Source organism: Lissotriton vulgaris, chromosome 7 (genome assembly GCF_964263255.1).
Source record: "Lissotriton vulgaris chromosome 7, aLisVul1.2, whole genome shotgun sequence".
Taxonomy (NCBI): Eukaryota; Metazoa; Chordata; class Amphibia; order Caudata; family Salamandridae; genus Lissotriton; species Lissotriton vulgaris.
Genome location: NC_141695.1, coordinates 1,692,575,013 through 1,692,593,047, shown reverse-complemented (window position 1 = coordinate 1,692,593,047; position 18,035 = coordinate 1,692,575,013). Strand labels below are relative to the sequence as shown.

Sequence of the window (18,035 nt, the reverse complement as noted above, 5' to 3'; positions counted from 1 at the left end):
CAGTGTTTTAAAATGCAATTTTGAGCATTTTAATACATTTTCGCAAATTACCACGAGGTTCACCCTCGTGGTAATTTGCACCCCCTAATTGCGAATTCGCAATTTGAAACACAATCATGCATTGCTTTTAAGGAATCGCAAATTTGCGATTCCTTAAAAGTAATCGCATTTTTGGAAATCGCTAAAAATAGCGAATTTCACAAAAATGCATGATGCATCCCAAAAACTTATTTAGGAATCGCAAACGGCCGAATTTACCGATTCGCACCGTTTGCACTTCCTAAATAGGTTGATGCATGTGGCCGTAAGTGTGTTCTGGTACAAATTGGAGAAATCCATTTTTAACATGCAATTCACAGGTGGAATCTTGGCAGGGATGACTCAGTCCTTCATCCTTCTGAGTCGAGATTTCTGAAAGAACATTATAGTCAAGGTAAGCATTTTGTTAATGGACTGCCTGGCACTTTTATGTGGTGATATTTACAATGGAAAATCTCTTTGGAAAGGTCTGTGAGCATTTGTTCAAAGTCTAAATATGAAATCTGTGAGCACAGAGATCCATTTGTAACTCATCAGTAAAATGAAAATATTTCAGGCTGCAAGAAAGGGATTCTAAACAAATAAAGGGTACTTTTTCAAATTATATTTACTGCTGTTAGCCTGTTAATGAACTTTAAGCAAGATAGGAAAGGAGATACCCCAGGTTTAACTTGAGAAAGCACAGTCTAATGCCCAAACGTTTTTATCTTAATCTCGGAATATATTTGAACATAGTGCAGAATTCTCTCTTATACTTTGTGTAGCAATATTGCACAGCTCTTGGGCTATGGTTGTGAAATATCTTTGTATCTTTGTATTTAATATATCCTAAAAGGGGGCTCTTATCAGTTCCCCCATCCAAATTACTGTGTTAATTCGCTTTTGTGTGGAACAATTTTTTTTAACTTTCCCTGGCTGCACGCATTTAAGATACTTATACTAAAGCTATTCACAGTGTTTGAGCCCCATTCACTGTCAAGCTAAGATATCTTAACAAGGAAAAGGCAGACAGCTTCTAACAGTCTGTTGGAATGCTTGCTCTTTTTTACTTAGGTGTGTGAAGCAGATGCTTCATGCTTTAGCCTTAGAACATTTGTGGGATTCTCTATTTGTGCCTCGGTACCTTTCTATGCACTTTGTAGGCATTATCAGATTGATTTTTTTCAACTTCATCTATTTGGTCATTATGATTAAACTCTAAGGGGCGATTATGATCGCGGATGGACTTTCGTCCGTCCGCGATCACTGAGGAGGAGGGGACGTCCGCATGGGCTGCGGAGTCCCCTCCTGTGCGATTAGGATGTGACCGCCACCCTGGCGGTCACATCATCTATTTTTAACATTGCGGCGGGTGCGGCTTCAAGCTGCACCCGTGGCAATGTTAAAAATGCAGTCATTGCATTTGCATGCAGAAAGAGGCAGGCACCTCGCGGTGAAGTTACACATGCTTTTCCACGGCGGAAAAGCCGCCGCAGAAAAGCATGTTTTACATCCCATCCTAATCTGCCTGACGGTGTCTGAGAGACACCGTCACCAGATTAGAGCTTTTCCGCCGCGGTTGTAAACCAGCCACGGCGGAAAAGCTGCGGACGGAAACCAGGACCCACCAGACATCCTAATGTGGCGGTGGGTCTTTGGTCAGTCCGCTGCGGTTTTTCCGCATCCTCTGGGCCGGCGGTGGCTTCCGCTGCCCCCGAGGATGCGGAAAAACCGCAATCCTAATGAGCCCCTCAATGTTGTACTAAACATTACAAACATTACAAGTAAAAAATTGAAGTAAATATACAAGAGCTGTGCTATATTTTACTACTAAGGCAACCACAAGCGCAGTTACCTTGCAGTCAACAGAGTCATGATTTGAATGGTGCAGCAGTCCCAGTAGCATGGGGCCCAAAATTCCTCTAAACACATAATATTGCTTTATTTGACTACTAAACAGGCAGTCACAATTGCAGTTTCATTGCAGTTAAAAAGTACTGGATTTTGAATGGTGCAGCGGATGCAGTGGCACCGGGGCCAAAAGCTCTAGGGTCCCCACTAAATCCAGCTTGTGCTAAAATTTAAAAGTAAACAGGCAGTCACAAGTGTAGCTATCTTGCAGGAACTAGTGCCATGATTTTAATGGTGCTGAAGTTGCAATGACACAGGGGCTTAAAAGTAGTCAGAACTCCTCTAAACAGCAAATATTGCTATGTTGAACTATTAAATAAGCAGTCACAAGTGTGGTTACCTTGCATGGTCTAGGGTCATGGTTTCGATGGTGTAGCAGGTGCAGTCACACCAGGGCCAAAAGCTCTAGGAATTCCTTTAAACACCAAATCTTGCTATACTTTACTACTAAACAGGCAGTAACAAATGCAGTTATCTTGCAGGCACTTGGGCATGATTTGAATGGTGTAGCAGGTGCAGTGGCAACGGTCCCAAAAGTTGTAAGAAGTCTGCTAAGCAAATAATATTGCTATTACATCAATTAATTCTATTATTTCCCTCTTTCATTTCATTTTTTTAAATGTTGCTATTACTTACCCTCACTATACCTTTAGTAACAGCACAAAACATTGGCTTTTTGTACATAAACAAGTCATAGCAGACGTTCTGTAACTTATATTGTACAGCTACTTAGCAAGTTACAACTTATAACAAAAAAACTGCTTATTATTAATCACTTAAGCAAAACCTAATGCATTTACTGATGCTTGTGTTGCAGGCTGTGACTTCATAGCACTCGACCAGTGTGGCAAATATAATTCAATTCTTTAGTTACACATACAGAGATCTGCAGCTTTTGTCTTAACCACTGTAGCTTTTATTGGATATACAAGTGCCATTTTCAATGTTCAGATTAACTTGCATTTATTTTTTATTTCAAGTGCATATTTTATATTCACAACATATCAAGAAAACAATATAATTACATATTCTTTAGTTCTAATGATCTATGTCTATGATTCCCATCCTGCACTCACTGACCCAGAACCATTACATTCATGATCACAGTTGCCATATTTTTTTTAAACCACTTCAACTCTGGAAACATGAAAAACAGACCACTCATGGGTGATGGCACGGCCATGCCTGATGAACTGATAACCATTGCTGCTGAGGAGGTTGGCAGGGAAATTACAGACAAAAGCCATTCATTATAAGAATGCTTATGGAGAGTGGACATTTGCCTCAATTGACAAGCAGTCCCTGCAAATAACCCCATTTAAAGGGGCGTCCTTGCGTGGGACATTGACTGTGGGCCACCTCTGTGTGGCGAACAGTCAATGCACCGTCTAACAGTTCCATTGCCTGCTGCATTTGTAATATAGCACGGGCGCACAGGCAAAGTGTTTCCTTAGAAGAAGAGACACCCCCTTGTCATATATACGTGATGTGCATTAGAAAAGGCCGGACAAGCATCTGCAGTCACTTCTGTAATACCAAAGGGGCCCGGGTGTAGAAAGCAGGCCCACACACCAGAAAAACGCCTTCACGCAGTTCACAAGTCCTAAAAAAGAAGTGGGTAGACTAACCAGGTTAGGCAGTATGCAACTGAAATCATGACGTGTGCCAAGAGGTGTGGCGCCGCGGCTAGGGCGACTGACTCTGGAATCTGGGGATCACAGTTCGATTCCCGGTGCCGGCAGCAGATTAGCCCAGCACCATGTAACTCTGGGCAATAGCTTGCTGAATCTTCCAGACGGCCCCAAGCGCCTAGAGACCCTTACGGGTGGTTGTGCGCATTACAAATGTGGATTAATAATGATGTCATGACATTGGAAGTGACCTCACTGGATGTGACATCACAACAAGTGACATACGATATTAAGACCTCATACTTTTTTATCAGGTATATCATGAGTACATTTAAGCACAATATGAGATTCAACAAATGAGATTTGGCGCTGGGATTGTGCCAAAAAAGTGGTACACTCCTGATGCAACATCTGGGTCTCAACTAACATATTTATTTTTTTAAACCCTGCCACAAAGAAATTGGCAACAAGGAGAAGCATGGCAGTAGATCTATTCTGCTGAACTAGTTACAAAGTCTGTATTTTAAAATATTTTATGAGTTAAGGCATATGCTGTAAAAGGTGCCCAGTAAATCTTAGGGAATAATAATAATGGAGAAATAACTCTGGAGGTGAATGCATTTTGTGAAGTCCCAGATTTGAATCAAAGTAGCATAGTGGGTTAATGTGTCTCCTGCAAAGCGCATCAGGTAACAAACAGATCGCAGATTTGTATTTTATGTAGGTAGTAAAGTGGGTTATTGCTTTCAACACAGAGATCCTTTTGTTACCTACAGCTCATGAATTGTAATCTGTGTTATATAGCTATGAAGACATATAACGCCTACACCTTGTAACCCTGTCTCATGTTACTCATCGTGTACATTGATTAACACATGCACATGATTTATATATCCATGCATAATGTGTATGTTACGTAAAGAGCTCTGACACCCTTCATAGGGCTAAAAGAAATAAAATAGTGCTATTAAAATTGTTGTACAAATACGGGGACTGACCAACACACCTGACATTCTTACAGTGCATGCATCTCTTATATTCAAGGACTGAACAAAGGCAAAAGCAGGCCTCTCTTACTGCCAGTGAAGAGATGAGTGCCTGTGTTTCCCCTCCATGGCATTTACATTTAAGTGTTAAGATCCAGGCTGCCTCCAGTCAGGATACTCAAACAAAAGGAGGCCTGATGGCCCTGTCAACTGCGGCCCAGCTGGAGGTGAAAAAAGCTCCCTCACTGCTGCACAATGCTGCTGGGAATGAGCAGCTGGTGCAGCTGTGGAAGAGGTGTGGCGCAGCGGCCAGGGTGCCTGACTCCAGACCACGGGGTTCACGGTTCAATTTCTGGTGCTGGCAACAGATCAGCCCAGCGTGACTCTGGGCAATATCTCGCTTAATCTTCCCGAGGGCCCCCAGCGCCGGGAGACCACTTCAGAGGTAGCCGTGCACTTTACACATTCAAGTTTATTATTCTTCTTAATGGAAAGCAGACAACATACAGGCGCTGCTGAAGGTGTCTACAAATTACACCAGTATAACTTCTATATATTTCTGTGGGGCCCCAGTTCTTGGCAGGGGGGACTGCGTCCACCCTGTGAAAATAGTGGGTGGACGCCATTTACCCATGCGTACCTCCAGCATGTGCCCTGCCTTCAAGGTACTTACTGTAATAGGTTTCAGGGGCATTTGTCTTTCAAATAAAGGCTCCATTACTTGTAAAGTAGCCCTTGAAATAGACTGATGGCTACAAAACGAGGCACAAGGCTGGCAAGAAATCATAATATTAGGCTGCCAGTCACAGCTCCTGCTTACAGTCACACAACCAACAGATGTTACCCTTATCAGAGCAGAGAACCAATCACGATCGACTCGCCTGCTCATGCCTCACTTAGCTAGGGACATGGAAACAAAGAAACTCACGCGCTAGGGATGGCATTCGAGAATGCGTTGCACTATACTGCGTCACTAAAGAGCGGGCACCCCTCAGAAGCGGCCGCCATGCCCATGAAAGCCTCTCGAGAGAACAAAAAGACTCACGTGCTAATGGCGGCCGAAGGCCAGGGGTCTATAGAAGAAGGCGCCGCTGGCAGACAATGGCGCGGCTCCGCCGATGGAATGTTCCAGCACTTTCCGATTGAAAAGCAATTCAACCGCACAGGAGGCAAGGACGAGGAGGAAAAAGAAAGGGACTATAGGAGGCAGACAATTGCAGCATTCTATAGAAACTGGGGCATGGAATGTGTGGGCTCATCTCGTGACACTCCCACCCGTATCCAGGTAAATGGTTCGAATGAACCCAGGGCTTTCATGGCCTACATTTATTTCGCACAACATGGTTACATAAAAATCCCTAGCCTTTTGTCCGATCCGAATTTCTGCTGGTACTTTCCCTGACCAGGGAAGACATGGCTTGGCAGTTCGGGCTGGACTGTTCCCATGAGGCAAAGGGCCAGACTGATTTGCATATAGCCATGTCTGAACTGGGGTGGCAGAGTGGGCTAAAGAACGGTGATGGATTAAACCCAGATCTTTTGACTGGGTGTGAGTGTTTGATTGATTCAGATGCTCCGTCCATCACCACCCACTTTTGTACCTGTACTTTCCCTGAGGCAGATTAACCAGCATTTCCTAACGCGACCGATACGCCAGCACACGAGGACCAATAAGGGATTTATTTTACCTGAAGTTTTTTTGCAAAATTACAGCTTATCACTTGGGATTGGAGGGCAGAAGGGAAACCTACTGTTTGTGAGTGAAACTCTGCATGCATCTGCCTGAGGTACTTCAGGCGGCTGCGTAAGATTTCACTACAAACTGAACTGTTCGTAATTCCTTCCAAATTCTGTGGTTCCCACCCAGAAGGCAAGTCACAGTCCCATCCCTCACCCTCCAGATGTGCCTAGTCCTGCTTTTCAAAGACCCCCAGGGATGCAATATGCAAACATCTACACTTCTATATAAAGTCACTGATCTACCCCCTAGGCCTTCAGATGAGCATTACGCATGATCTCCTAAATTCTCAGAGATGCAATCTTCCAATGTTCCCACCCTTTTGGCATCCATTCCACACCCACTTACTGTTGCCTCTGCATCAGGTATTCCATTGCAGATCGATTTGCAAATGCTCTGGGCGTACCACCCGACAGGTGCACAGCACCCTTAAGGGTGTGCATGACATGTCTTGCACACCCTGGGACATGCAACGTTTTTGTCAAAGTACTGTGCCATGCCTCATGGCTCTAAACACATCATACCACCATTCCAAGAGCTTCATGAAAAGATGGTCCAACGATTTCATTAATTGGGTTGCAAATATCAGGTATTGCAGCACTGCGGGAAAGTCTCTAAACCTGCTCATTAATTAAAATATTTCACAGCAATTTCCATATCCCAACTCCCAGAGCTGTCAAGCCGCTGCAGTACCAGTTCCCCACGGGTCCCGGCTCTTTAGCACTGTTTAAAGAAATCGATTGGAATTGGATAATCTAGTGAGCATCCGTCTTAAGGTGGCAAAGAAAGCAGTACAGAGCAACCCTTTACTCAAAAACTAATGTGAGGCAGGGAAAATCCAGTAGTAACCCTCTTTTCCTCTCTAAATTAATGAAATTAACAGGTACATCTCAGCTTCAAGTAATTGCTAGGGTTACAGGTATATTGGAAAATTGACCAGGCCAGCTTTTGATCAAATTGAGGAAGTGGGTTAGATTTGACTCAATGATGGATGACAACGCGAAAGATGCCCATGAATAATGGTCTTGGAGCTTCAGTACTATTACCTACGCTGGCTGGTTAGACGTGGTAGAGCTTAAAGAATCGTACTAACAATGGTCAATCATTTAGTCTACTAGATCACACTCAATGCTGGGTAAAATCCTCTTCACATCAAGAACTCATATCACATTACTCACTCTGTTCAGTCGGTGCATCATCAGCTCACCCTTTCAGTCTGTCCTGCTGATATTTAAGTTCTGCCATGCCACCAGATCCATATAATAAGATCATTCGTGCTCATGATTTCTTCTTTAGCTGATAGTGCATCGATATTGATTGGGATAGACAAAGGCAGCCAGAAGAGGGAGAACTACTTCTATAAGGACAGGCATTTGCAAGGGTGGGTTTACGGACATGCTGCAGGTGAACACCGATATAAACTGAAGTATGGCTTTATCTAATGGAGCAGAGACAAATCTTTGATCTGGCTCCACGGTCACCTGTACTGAGGCAAACTCTAAAACCAAAAAGTACTATCAGGAACGTGGCGACACCTAGACACCGGCTTCCTCTTTGCATTGTAGATTCATCCAATGGTTGGCTCATGCTTTCACCAACTTCATGTCCTGTAGACCCTCCCAGGCTTTCCTTTCCACATGACCTATTGTGGTGAATGCATTCACCTTTTTAAGCTTAGACTACACCAATAGTCTATGCTGGAGACTCCACCAATGCCTGCAGGGGAGATTGCAACGAGTACAAAATCCATCTCAGGGAAAAAGATTCCTAGACTCGGCATCATTATCCAAGGTTCTCTGTTAGCCTGTCAAAGAGGGGATACATTTCATAGTTTCTTGTATGATACATCATACCAATAAAACGAAGGAGAATTATCTTCTCCTGTTTATAGACATAGAAATCCAGTTGGCCACTGATAACCTCTCTTTGTCATGTTTGTGAGAGAACAGCCCCACTACCCTCTTCTATCATGTGTTTTCCTCTCGTCTGTTTTCTTTCTTTGCACCAGCAGGATGATCCCTTTCTTCCTCAGCTATGCTGTTTTTTAATCCTTTTTTATATTCCTGCTGATGCTCTAGTACTGGTACTCCTAGATACACCCTAATAGCTCTACTGCTGCAGATACACTTGAATCTATACCCCACCTATTCTGATACTTTAGTACTGCTTACTGCGCTTTTGTATTTATCGTCATCCCTGCATCTAAGTATTATTTGCTCACCTGTACCCAAGAGCCTCTAGCTCTTCCAATATCCTAGTAAGACTCTAGACAATGCTTGACCAATTACCAATACACATATCTATTTTCTAGTACCTCTGTATCTCTCTATACACTGGAACCTCTCCCTATTGATCCAATACCAATAATTGAGTACCTCGTATTCTTCCACCTCTCACTTTTACCTTGTCCTTATTCTCTTTGCTCATTTTCTGATGCCTAGATTTTGTTCCCCATGTACCCAACTTTTGGTGTTTTTAAAGGTGCAATGTCCTCAGGTTGTTTGAAGAAAGGGTTTCCTCATTTTGGAAAGTCACCAAAATACAGGGCCACTAACCTGTTCTCCTTGGCTTGAAGATCAGACACTCAATGCCTAACAGTACACACGTCTGTGTAGTAGTGCACAGGCTTATGTAATGTAAATAAAAATGATGTGTAACAGCTGAATAAATCGTGTCATTGATTATTTGTATATGTTACATTTACAGCCCTGAGGAAGCCCGCTTCGGGCGAATCGTGTTGGCTGTTTCTTGGCTGCTTTCATTGTTCATCCTATATTGAGAATTTTGGCTGTTTACTTGTATCATTGTGTCAAGAATATTTATTAAAACTGGACTTTTTATACATCAACGAAGGACACACAGTTGTGTTTTGTTGCATTGACACATTTTGTCATTATTTTGTTTGTTGCCTCTCCACGTGCTTGTTTTATATCTATTTGTTTAAAGTCCTTTGGCAGTGGACTCAGGAGGTGGGCAATGTGTGTACAGCAATCAACTTAACCTATGTGTATATATAGGTAGTGCAACAGTTAATCCCTTACTGCCTTCCTTTTGCTGTGTTTTTTTGTAATGCTTGGAAATTGCCTGCAACTACCCCAGCCCTACCGACCTTTGAGTGGGAAGGCCTCCACAGAATTCTGCTTAATTACATTTTAGGCAAATCAGCCAGTTCTTCCTTCTAAAAAGTGCCAGTGCTAACCCAGAACAGCTCATCTGATCTGTATGTATGTATGTATATTCTTATATAGCGCTCAACTTACCCTAGGGCATCTCGGCGCTTGCATTGGGAACCCGTCCTGGCTTTTCCCTGTGAGATAACCCGTAATGGGTATCCCCAAGGTGAAAGCCAGGCATCCCGCCGCGGGGGGGGGCCGTTGTGGAGATTAAGCAAACTTATTGCCCAGAGCTGCATAGTGTGAACTCATGCTTAGAGTTGGCACCGAAGCGAGAATTATCGAGTCCGTGGGATATTGGGCTCAAGACCCTGCCGCGTCGGGAATCGAACGCTGGTACGGGGTCTGACCTCTGCTTCAGGGTATGCCTCCTCTAACCAGTGAGCCACTTGAAATCTCTCCTTGAAATAAAAGAAGCACTGACAGTGGTTAGGAGTGATCATGCAGGAACAACTCAGGCCAAGACAGCTGTATAAATAACATGAAAATACTCACCGAGAAATCTGCATCTTCGGCTCTCAAGTGGTCAGCAATGTAGTGGACGCCCTCCACTGCCAGCTTCAATGACGGGGACATCATCAGCAGGGTCTGCTCTTTGGTGCTCACAGTCTTAGCTGCATGGGACGTGCTTGCAGCAACCGTCTTCTTGCACTTGCACTTGCACAACGATGTTTGGCGTTCCAGCTGGTCCTCATTTACGCGGCACAGCTGGGACGCCGGGGAGCCGCTGGACTGGTCGATGGTCTGGGAGGAATCTCCCTGCAGGTAGCAGTACTGAATGCTCCTTGAGCGGCAGCGGATGCTCCCTTCTACCGCCTCCCCTGGGCTGTACATTTGTTGGACACTCACAGAACGACCCTTTGAGATGGGGGAGGACTGCTCGTCACTCAGGGGGTGTGACTGGGTCTGAGGCGAGGATCCATTGGCCTGAACTAGCTCCTCACGCAGTACACTATACTGACCAGAAGGGGACTTGCAGAGAGCCTGAGAATCCACATGCTCCTCCAGCTGATTACAGCACGAGGAGGTGGGCGAGTCATGGCAGCTGGGAGGGCTGTTGGAAGAGGAAGTGGGGAAGTTGGGCTCATTCTCTGGCTCGGACCAGAGAGGGCTGGCTTTCTTGTGCATTGACTCGATAAGCCTCTTGCAGTTGTCCTTCACGGCAGATGGCCTCTTCATGAAGAGCACCCGAGGGATCACATCGAGGAAGATCCTTCGAACCCAGGCTGGCATGGTGTGGGTGCGCGGGGAGCGGTGGTGGACATTGAGCACGAAAACCGTGATGATTATGGAAAGCGTGACGAAGATCATGGTAAAGAGCAAATACTCGCCAATGAGCGGGATTACGAGCGAGGTGGATGGTATGATCTCCGTGATGAGGAGCAGGAAGACAGTGAGGGACAGCAGTACGGAAATGCAGAGAGTGATCTTCTCGCCGCACTCCGAGGGAAGATAGAATACGAGCACTGTCAGGCATGAGATGAGGAGGCACGGGATAATCAGGTTGATGGTGTAGAAGAGTGGGAGTCGCCGGATGATGAAGGAGTAGGTGATGTCGGGGTATATCTCAGTGCAGCACTCATACTTCTTGATATTATAGTTGCCCACAGCATCGATGATGACCCATTCTCCACTCTCCCAGTAATCAAGCTGATCCACATGATTATGCATGCTAATGAGGTCGATCTTGGCCTTGTCGTAGGTCCAGGAGCCAAACTTCATGGTGCAGTTCTGCTGGTCGAAAGGAAAAAAAGTAACGTCGATGCTGCAGGAGCTCTTGTAGATGGCCGGAGGTCTCCATTTGATCAGACCGTCGTAGAAGAGGTGGGCTTTGGTCAAGTGGGTAACTGCAAAGTCCCCATCGGCGCTGAGAAAAGAAAATAGACACATTAGGTTTCAATACATAATCAGGTTGGAAAAGAGATTTAATTTATAAATATGATGCTTTGTAGACTTGGGAATTTACATAAAATAGTTTGAATCATTTGAGATTTCAAACCTAATAATTCCAAATATAGATGTTTCAGATTTTCAATAAGAAACACTGCAAATTCTCTCCCACATACCCTGGGGCAGAGTTTTCCCAACCTTTTTATCCTATTCCACATCAGCTTTTGTGTAGGTTTTTTTTCACAGTATCCCTTGCATTTTAGTATAGTCTTCCATGGCATTAGCTACTGTGCACAAAGCAGCTACGTTCACTCCATAGATTTTTGTGTTTGAAAGTCTAGTTGGCCAGGATACCTCATCATGGAAGCTATGGAGGTGACAATAGTACCCCATATTTCAGCTTTGTATTTTCGCCACAGAAAAAAGTATAATGAAAATTATAATAGATAATGACTGAATTCTTGGGGAACTTCTTTTCTATTGTAATTTAAATATAGGCAAGTTGGAACACTGAACATTTCCCAGTCTCTCGACAGCATGCATAATTTGCACAGCAGCATCACTTTAATCTCAAAATAAATATTTACTTGGCTAATTTACATTACTTCCTGAGTGATAAGTGGTTGTCAAATCAAATTGTCATCTTTATGCTTCAGAAGGCCAATTGCCTGAAGTACATATTTTGCATAGCACACAACTGAAATCCAGTCATCTTGAACCAATTTCCATTACATGGAGGTTAAAGAGAGTGGAGACATCTTCCAACTGCAAAACTAAAGCATACATGCATTGCCCAACAAACAAGTACCCACCTGATCATGGAAAATATGCAGGTGGGCAATTCTGCAGGGCTGATAATACTTTACTAGGACACCACCCATCAGACTCAGGAAAAGAGACCGAGGCTCAGTGGCAATATCATTGGCTCACTGTTTGCCCATCAAAGAGAGGGTGAATGTCAAGGCTCTTTGTATGGTCTATCATACACACCCAGCAAAAATAGGTGATCCATTAACTCCAGTTTTCAGTCACCCAAACCCACTTGTTCATCTCAATCACCCTCCAAATTGCTTCTTAAACACTGCACCACCAGACAACATGCACATGTTGGCAAGCCCAAGCTGTCCTTAGCATCTACAGGTGAAAGAAGCTATGATGAGTAACACCTAGTTTAAGTTTGTTAGGGGCGGGACAAACGTTTACATTCACTGAAGGTTGTCAATGATCTGAACTTTCATCTGAGCAGTAAACACTGAATGACCCAGGTCCAACATCTAGTAACACTCTCAGGCGTCTTTAACCTTAATTTAATCCGTGGATGAGATGGCGAAAGAAAGAAGAAACCCTGGATGAGTTTCTGGTGGGTTTAGAGTAAATCAGTTCAAGCCATTGCCCCCACTGAAGTGTCTAGTAATCAGAAAGCTTCTGGTCAAGGAGCAGTACTGGGCGCGCGCATTGATGACATGAAGTCAGATTTCCATGACACCAAGATAAGCTTGGACAGGTAATTGGCTCCTTCAGAGAAGTCTCGTAAGAGGTTTGGGATAGACAATATAAGGGATTAGATGAGCGACTAGAACTCTGAGCACACATTATGAACACATTAAATAGAGACTTTTTACCTGTCTATAACTTACTCTATAGTGATCACCACTTTTTGTTATTCAACAAATATTTATTACAGCTATAACCCCACATTGGGCACCACCATCAACAGGTCCATCTCCACACCAGCTGTGTTTCCTCCAGCAGCATCACTCTGAATCATCACATTCCCAAAAAAGAACATTCCATGTATTACAACTCTCATTAGATGGAACATCATAACATTCTTTTAAGGTAGAAAATATTATGTCACTACAGTCATATCTGACCAATAGACATGAAGAGTCTCCCTGTATATAAAATTCCAGTAAGATTAGTAATGGTGTATAATTTACGAGGTGATTTTTAGCAAACAATTAGGGTGGGGGGGTTATATATGTTTTGGCATCGAATTGGGTTAGGCTTTAGATTCTCAAAATATACATCAAATAGTTGCAACCCTCATCGAAGTGATGTGCTAATTGGGAGGCCTCATTGGCCTTTTTTGAGGGGTTTTAGCTTAGAAAACTTCATAATACAGACAAAATAAATCCCAAAGAAGTCGCACTAGTTCCATACGAATGTTGCTCTTAATAATTGTGATATTCTAGAAATAAAGATTATATTTGAAAACATATTAATATTAAACATGTTATTTTATGTCTGCGAGAATGCCATCTCAAATGCATACCACTGGTATCCTTGCTTCCTGGACCAACGCGACAAACACAGAGCATGGATGCTTCAGCTTTAGCCCATTTTTGTGCTGAATATTTCACATCGCATGATTTCACATGCATGTTATATTAGCGCTCAGACACCATCTCACTCCAGATTTTAGTATAACGCTTGAAAACACTAGCTGGTGCATGACGACAATGTATGTCGAATTAGTTTGTCTGTGGGCGCTGCATGCAAGAGAAGTGGGTGTTGGCCCCAACAAAATGTAATAAATATAAGAGAAAACACATTGCAAAACTGTGAATATAGTTAAGCACAACACTGAACTTGTGTTGTTGTAATTATTTTACAACGAAGCTTTACAATGGGATGGAAAAGGAAGCGGCCAAAAATGGATTTCTGGATTAAATACTTAGAAATTATGGGCCAGATGTAGGACACCAAATACCGGTCGGTAACAGCCGATTTCGGCCGTTACCGACCGGTATTTGGTTTTAGATATATAGGGGGCCTTAACATCTATAGAATCGGTAAATTTACCGAATCGGTAAATCTAGATGTAGGTGGCACTGAAAACAGTACCACAGGCCCTTAAGAATGCGTTATTTACCACGAAATAATATTTCGTGGTCAATAACGAATTCCAGTGTACATGCACATCTGTGCATGTACACCTGTGCCATGTGGCACACACACAGACATGCCCTAAGGGCATGTATGTGTGTCACATTGCACAAAAGCCAGACTCAGGGGTGCAACAGGGTGTCAAAGTGATACCCTGTCCCCCTTGACAATTCGGTAATTTTACCGAATCAGTATTTACCGATTCGGTAATTGACATTGATTCCTATGGGCCTCAAGGCCCATAGGAATCAATGGCAATTACCGAATCGGTAAATACCGATTCGGTAATTACAGAATCATACCGATTCGGTAAAAATTACCGAATTATTTCCTACATCTCATTTACCGAATCTAGAATACCGAATCGGTAAAATTCGGTATTCTAGAGTCGGTAAATGAGATTTACCTACATCGGGCCCTATGAAGTTGAACACACGGTTGTTTGGGAAAGTCTCCAAACAACCGTGTATAAGAAAGTCTTCTAATCAGAGGCTTTTTTTTTAGTCTAAATGCTGCGACATGGCTGTGGGATTTTCAAATGCATTGAAAAAGATCAATTCTAAAACTCCATTCAAGGGCCTCATTTTCAGGTGTTAAATTATGTGTGAGCTATTTTATGGTAAGTGTTGCTTGTGGTGTTTGATCCGGCTGAAGATTACAAGTTTCATCCTCCCTTTTGTCACGCTTTTCGTGTTTAACTACAATTAACAATAGGGAGGAAGGCTTCTTTTGTTTCCTCTTACCTTTTACTGGTCCCCTTTTCAGACAGCATATTCTCGAATGAATAAACAAGACAGATTTAGACCCTGAGCACGAGTTTGGCGATGTTACTGCCATACCGCTGCGGCGGCGGTCCCAAGTTTACCGCCGAGTCGGCGGTCTATCGCCCAACATATTACAATGTTGCCACTAGCCCAGTGGTGGTGTTTCTGACAACGGGTAATATTTTTCCGTATGTGTTGATGCAGGTGTGTACATTTTGAATGCACAAGTTTTAATAGTGCACATAGGCATGATGTGTAAAAAAAATACCTAGTACGTTGCTGGGGTCGGGACCAGAGGTGCCCAGTCCAGTCAATGGGTGACACGTGCTTGGTTTTTGGCACCAATAGGATCATTTTCTTCAGGGACTAGTTGGTGCCTTGTAAGAGTGTGCCTGGCGGAAGGAATCCACGTGGAAAACTGAAGGAAATGGGTGAGTTTGCAACCCATTTCTTTCCATTCTGCAGATTGAAGGAGGGACCATCACCGCCAAACTTGTAAGCAGGCCCTTAGTGTCTGGAATTTAGAGGCTGAATTACAAAAGTGCCTAGGGTGTGTGGCAGGGATTTGCACACTCCTGTGGGTCCCCATGTTATAGAAGAGGCTACATACACTTTTGCAAACTGTTCTGTAAAACCCAATGTATGTGGACACTTTGAACGAACACACAATGCTGCACAGCCTTTCCCACATTTACATGGGTCATCACTAGACCTGGGTGGAAAATGTCATTCCGCTCGTGGAATTAGCCGAATGTGGATGACTCCGTTTTACTCTTGTAACACAGAGTTCCGGGCAAATTTTGGGAATCACTTTGTGGCCGAATTTTTACTCCTGTGAAGCTCCTGAAATACGAGCTGGCAAGCATGACCGTGAGTGAGATTTGGTGTCCCCTAGGTCGATTTCTGGTCACTAGGAGGACTTCCTGTGAGATCTTCTAACGGAAGAGAACATAAGCTGTCACAGGTGGGATCAGAGGGCTGCTCCTTGAGTAGATTTTCTACTTGAGAAGCAGAAAAATCAGTCTTGACCCAGGTGGAGAGCCCATAACGAGGACACAACCAGTTCTGGAATGCTTGTGTTGCGGTTCAGGGAGGACCTGGCTTGGCTGTTCGGACTAGACTGTTCTTCCTGGAGAAGAGTCAAGACTGATTTCATTATAGCTGGGTCCAAACTGAGGTGGCACAGTGGGATCACTGACATAATATCGACAGTCAAAATATCGACTTGCAAAAATATCGAGGTAAAAATATAGAATGCCAGCATATCGACTTCCTATCTACAAACAGGTAAGTACAAAAATATCGACTCCAAAATATCGATAGGAAAAAATATAGACAGTCAAAATATCGAATTTTTTAAATATCTTAAAAGTAATTTAAAAGTTATATAATAATAAATATAATTAATTTAAACATACTTAAAATACTTAAATAAACTTAAAATTAATAAATAATTAATGTCACTTTAAAAAAATAATAAAAAAAAAATAAAAAAAAAAAAATATATATATATATATATATATATGCCTGTTTGTTCCAATCAGCAGCACGCTCACCACCAGGAACTGCAGCAGAAAGAGAAACAGAAGACCCAGGATGCAGGTGAGTTTTTTATTTTAGGCACACCTCGTCAGCATAACGTTTCGGCCTACACAGAGGCCTTGGTCACATGACATATATATATATACATATTATTAAAAAACATATACAATATTTTTTCCGTAGGATAGCGAGAGGGTTAAATTTACTATTCACACTCCAGAGAGTGCAACAGTAGGAAAAGCGTTGGATAGCGTAGGGGTAAAAATTACTATTCCCACTCCAGAGAGCGCAACAGTAGGGAAAGCATTGGATAGCGTAGGGGTAACAATTACTATTCCCACTCCAGTGAGTGCAACAGTAGGGAAAGCGTTGGATAGCGTAGGGGTAAAAATAACTATTCCAACTCCAGAGAGTGCAACAGTAGGGCAAGCGTTGGATAGTGAGAGGGTAAAAATTACTAATACCACTCCAGAGAGAGCAACAGTAGGGAAAGCGCTGGATAGCGTAGGGGTAAACATTACTATTCCCACTCCAAAGAGCATAATAGTAGGGAAAGCGTTGGATAGCGTAGGGGTAAAAATTACTATTCCCACTCCAGTTAGTGCAACAGTAGGGAAAGTGTTGGATAGCGTAGGAGTAAAAATTACTATTCCCACTGGAAGGACTCCCAGCAGCCGGAGGTCAGACTTGTGTCTGTGGTGGCAGCATCCATTTTGTGATGCTGAGGCTCTGTTTAACTTTAACTGGGGTTCAGGTTCTGTACATGTCGTGTCCCTCTAGAAGGGTGGAATGCTACCCCCGTCGCCAGAATTGGCGAGGTGTAGTATTCTAATTCGTATGACACCTTACTCGACATGTTTTGATACTGTCAAACCAGAGTTAGCATTTAACCGCGAGGTTCATAATGCACTTAAGAGTATATGGTATGACGCTATCAGGAAACAGCTAAAGGACATGGTTCCGAAAGCTGCAGACAGGCTCAGCTCATGCTAGAGCACCATCTCACCCATAACCAAGCACTCTGCCTCCAGGATTGATAAGGCCTGCCATAGGAGTGACTTATAGGTTACTCGGTGTCCTTGTATGTGTTAGATATAGAGATACTATACCTAAAGCAAAGGGTGATTACACCACCTTGACCCAGCTGAGTGATCAGCCAGTTGTGTCAAATAGTAAGACCAGGCCAGGGGTGGCACAATACGTGCTGCAGCCACTGGTAGGCCTTGGATGCACCTATGCCCTGGGTACCGAGGGTACTCCGTACAGGGGCTTACAAGGTGATCCATGTTCCAACTGGTAATGCACCTAAAGTGACTGGAGTCCATTTTACAGAGAGAGCAGATAGCCTGGGGTCCTGAATAGCAGGACCCCAGGCCAACTAAGTCGAAAACCAGCTAAACACTAGGCAAAACGTTGGGGGCAACCATAGTCAGGTATCCACCTTCCTACACAACCCCCCCCCCCCCAAACAACAGGAGATAAGGCTATCCTTG

The 18,035-nt window shown here is 43.5% G+C and overlaps 1 protein-coding gene across 1 annotated transcript in view; it reads right to left on the bottom strand.

Annotated features, from left to right (window-relative positions):
* CHRNA4 (cholinergic receptor nicotinic alpha 4 subunit) overlaps window positions 1–18,035 on the bottom strand; it is a 217,445-nt gene that overhangs the window by 60,205 nt on the left and 139,205 nt on the right. The window contains exon 5 of the mRNA XM_086932815.1: window positions 9,953–11,324. Coding sequence (XP_086788941.1) covers window positions 9,953–11,324 — 1,372 coding nt within the window. The remainder of the gene's footprint in view (window positions 1–9,952; window positions 11,325–18,035) is intronic.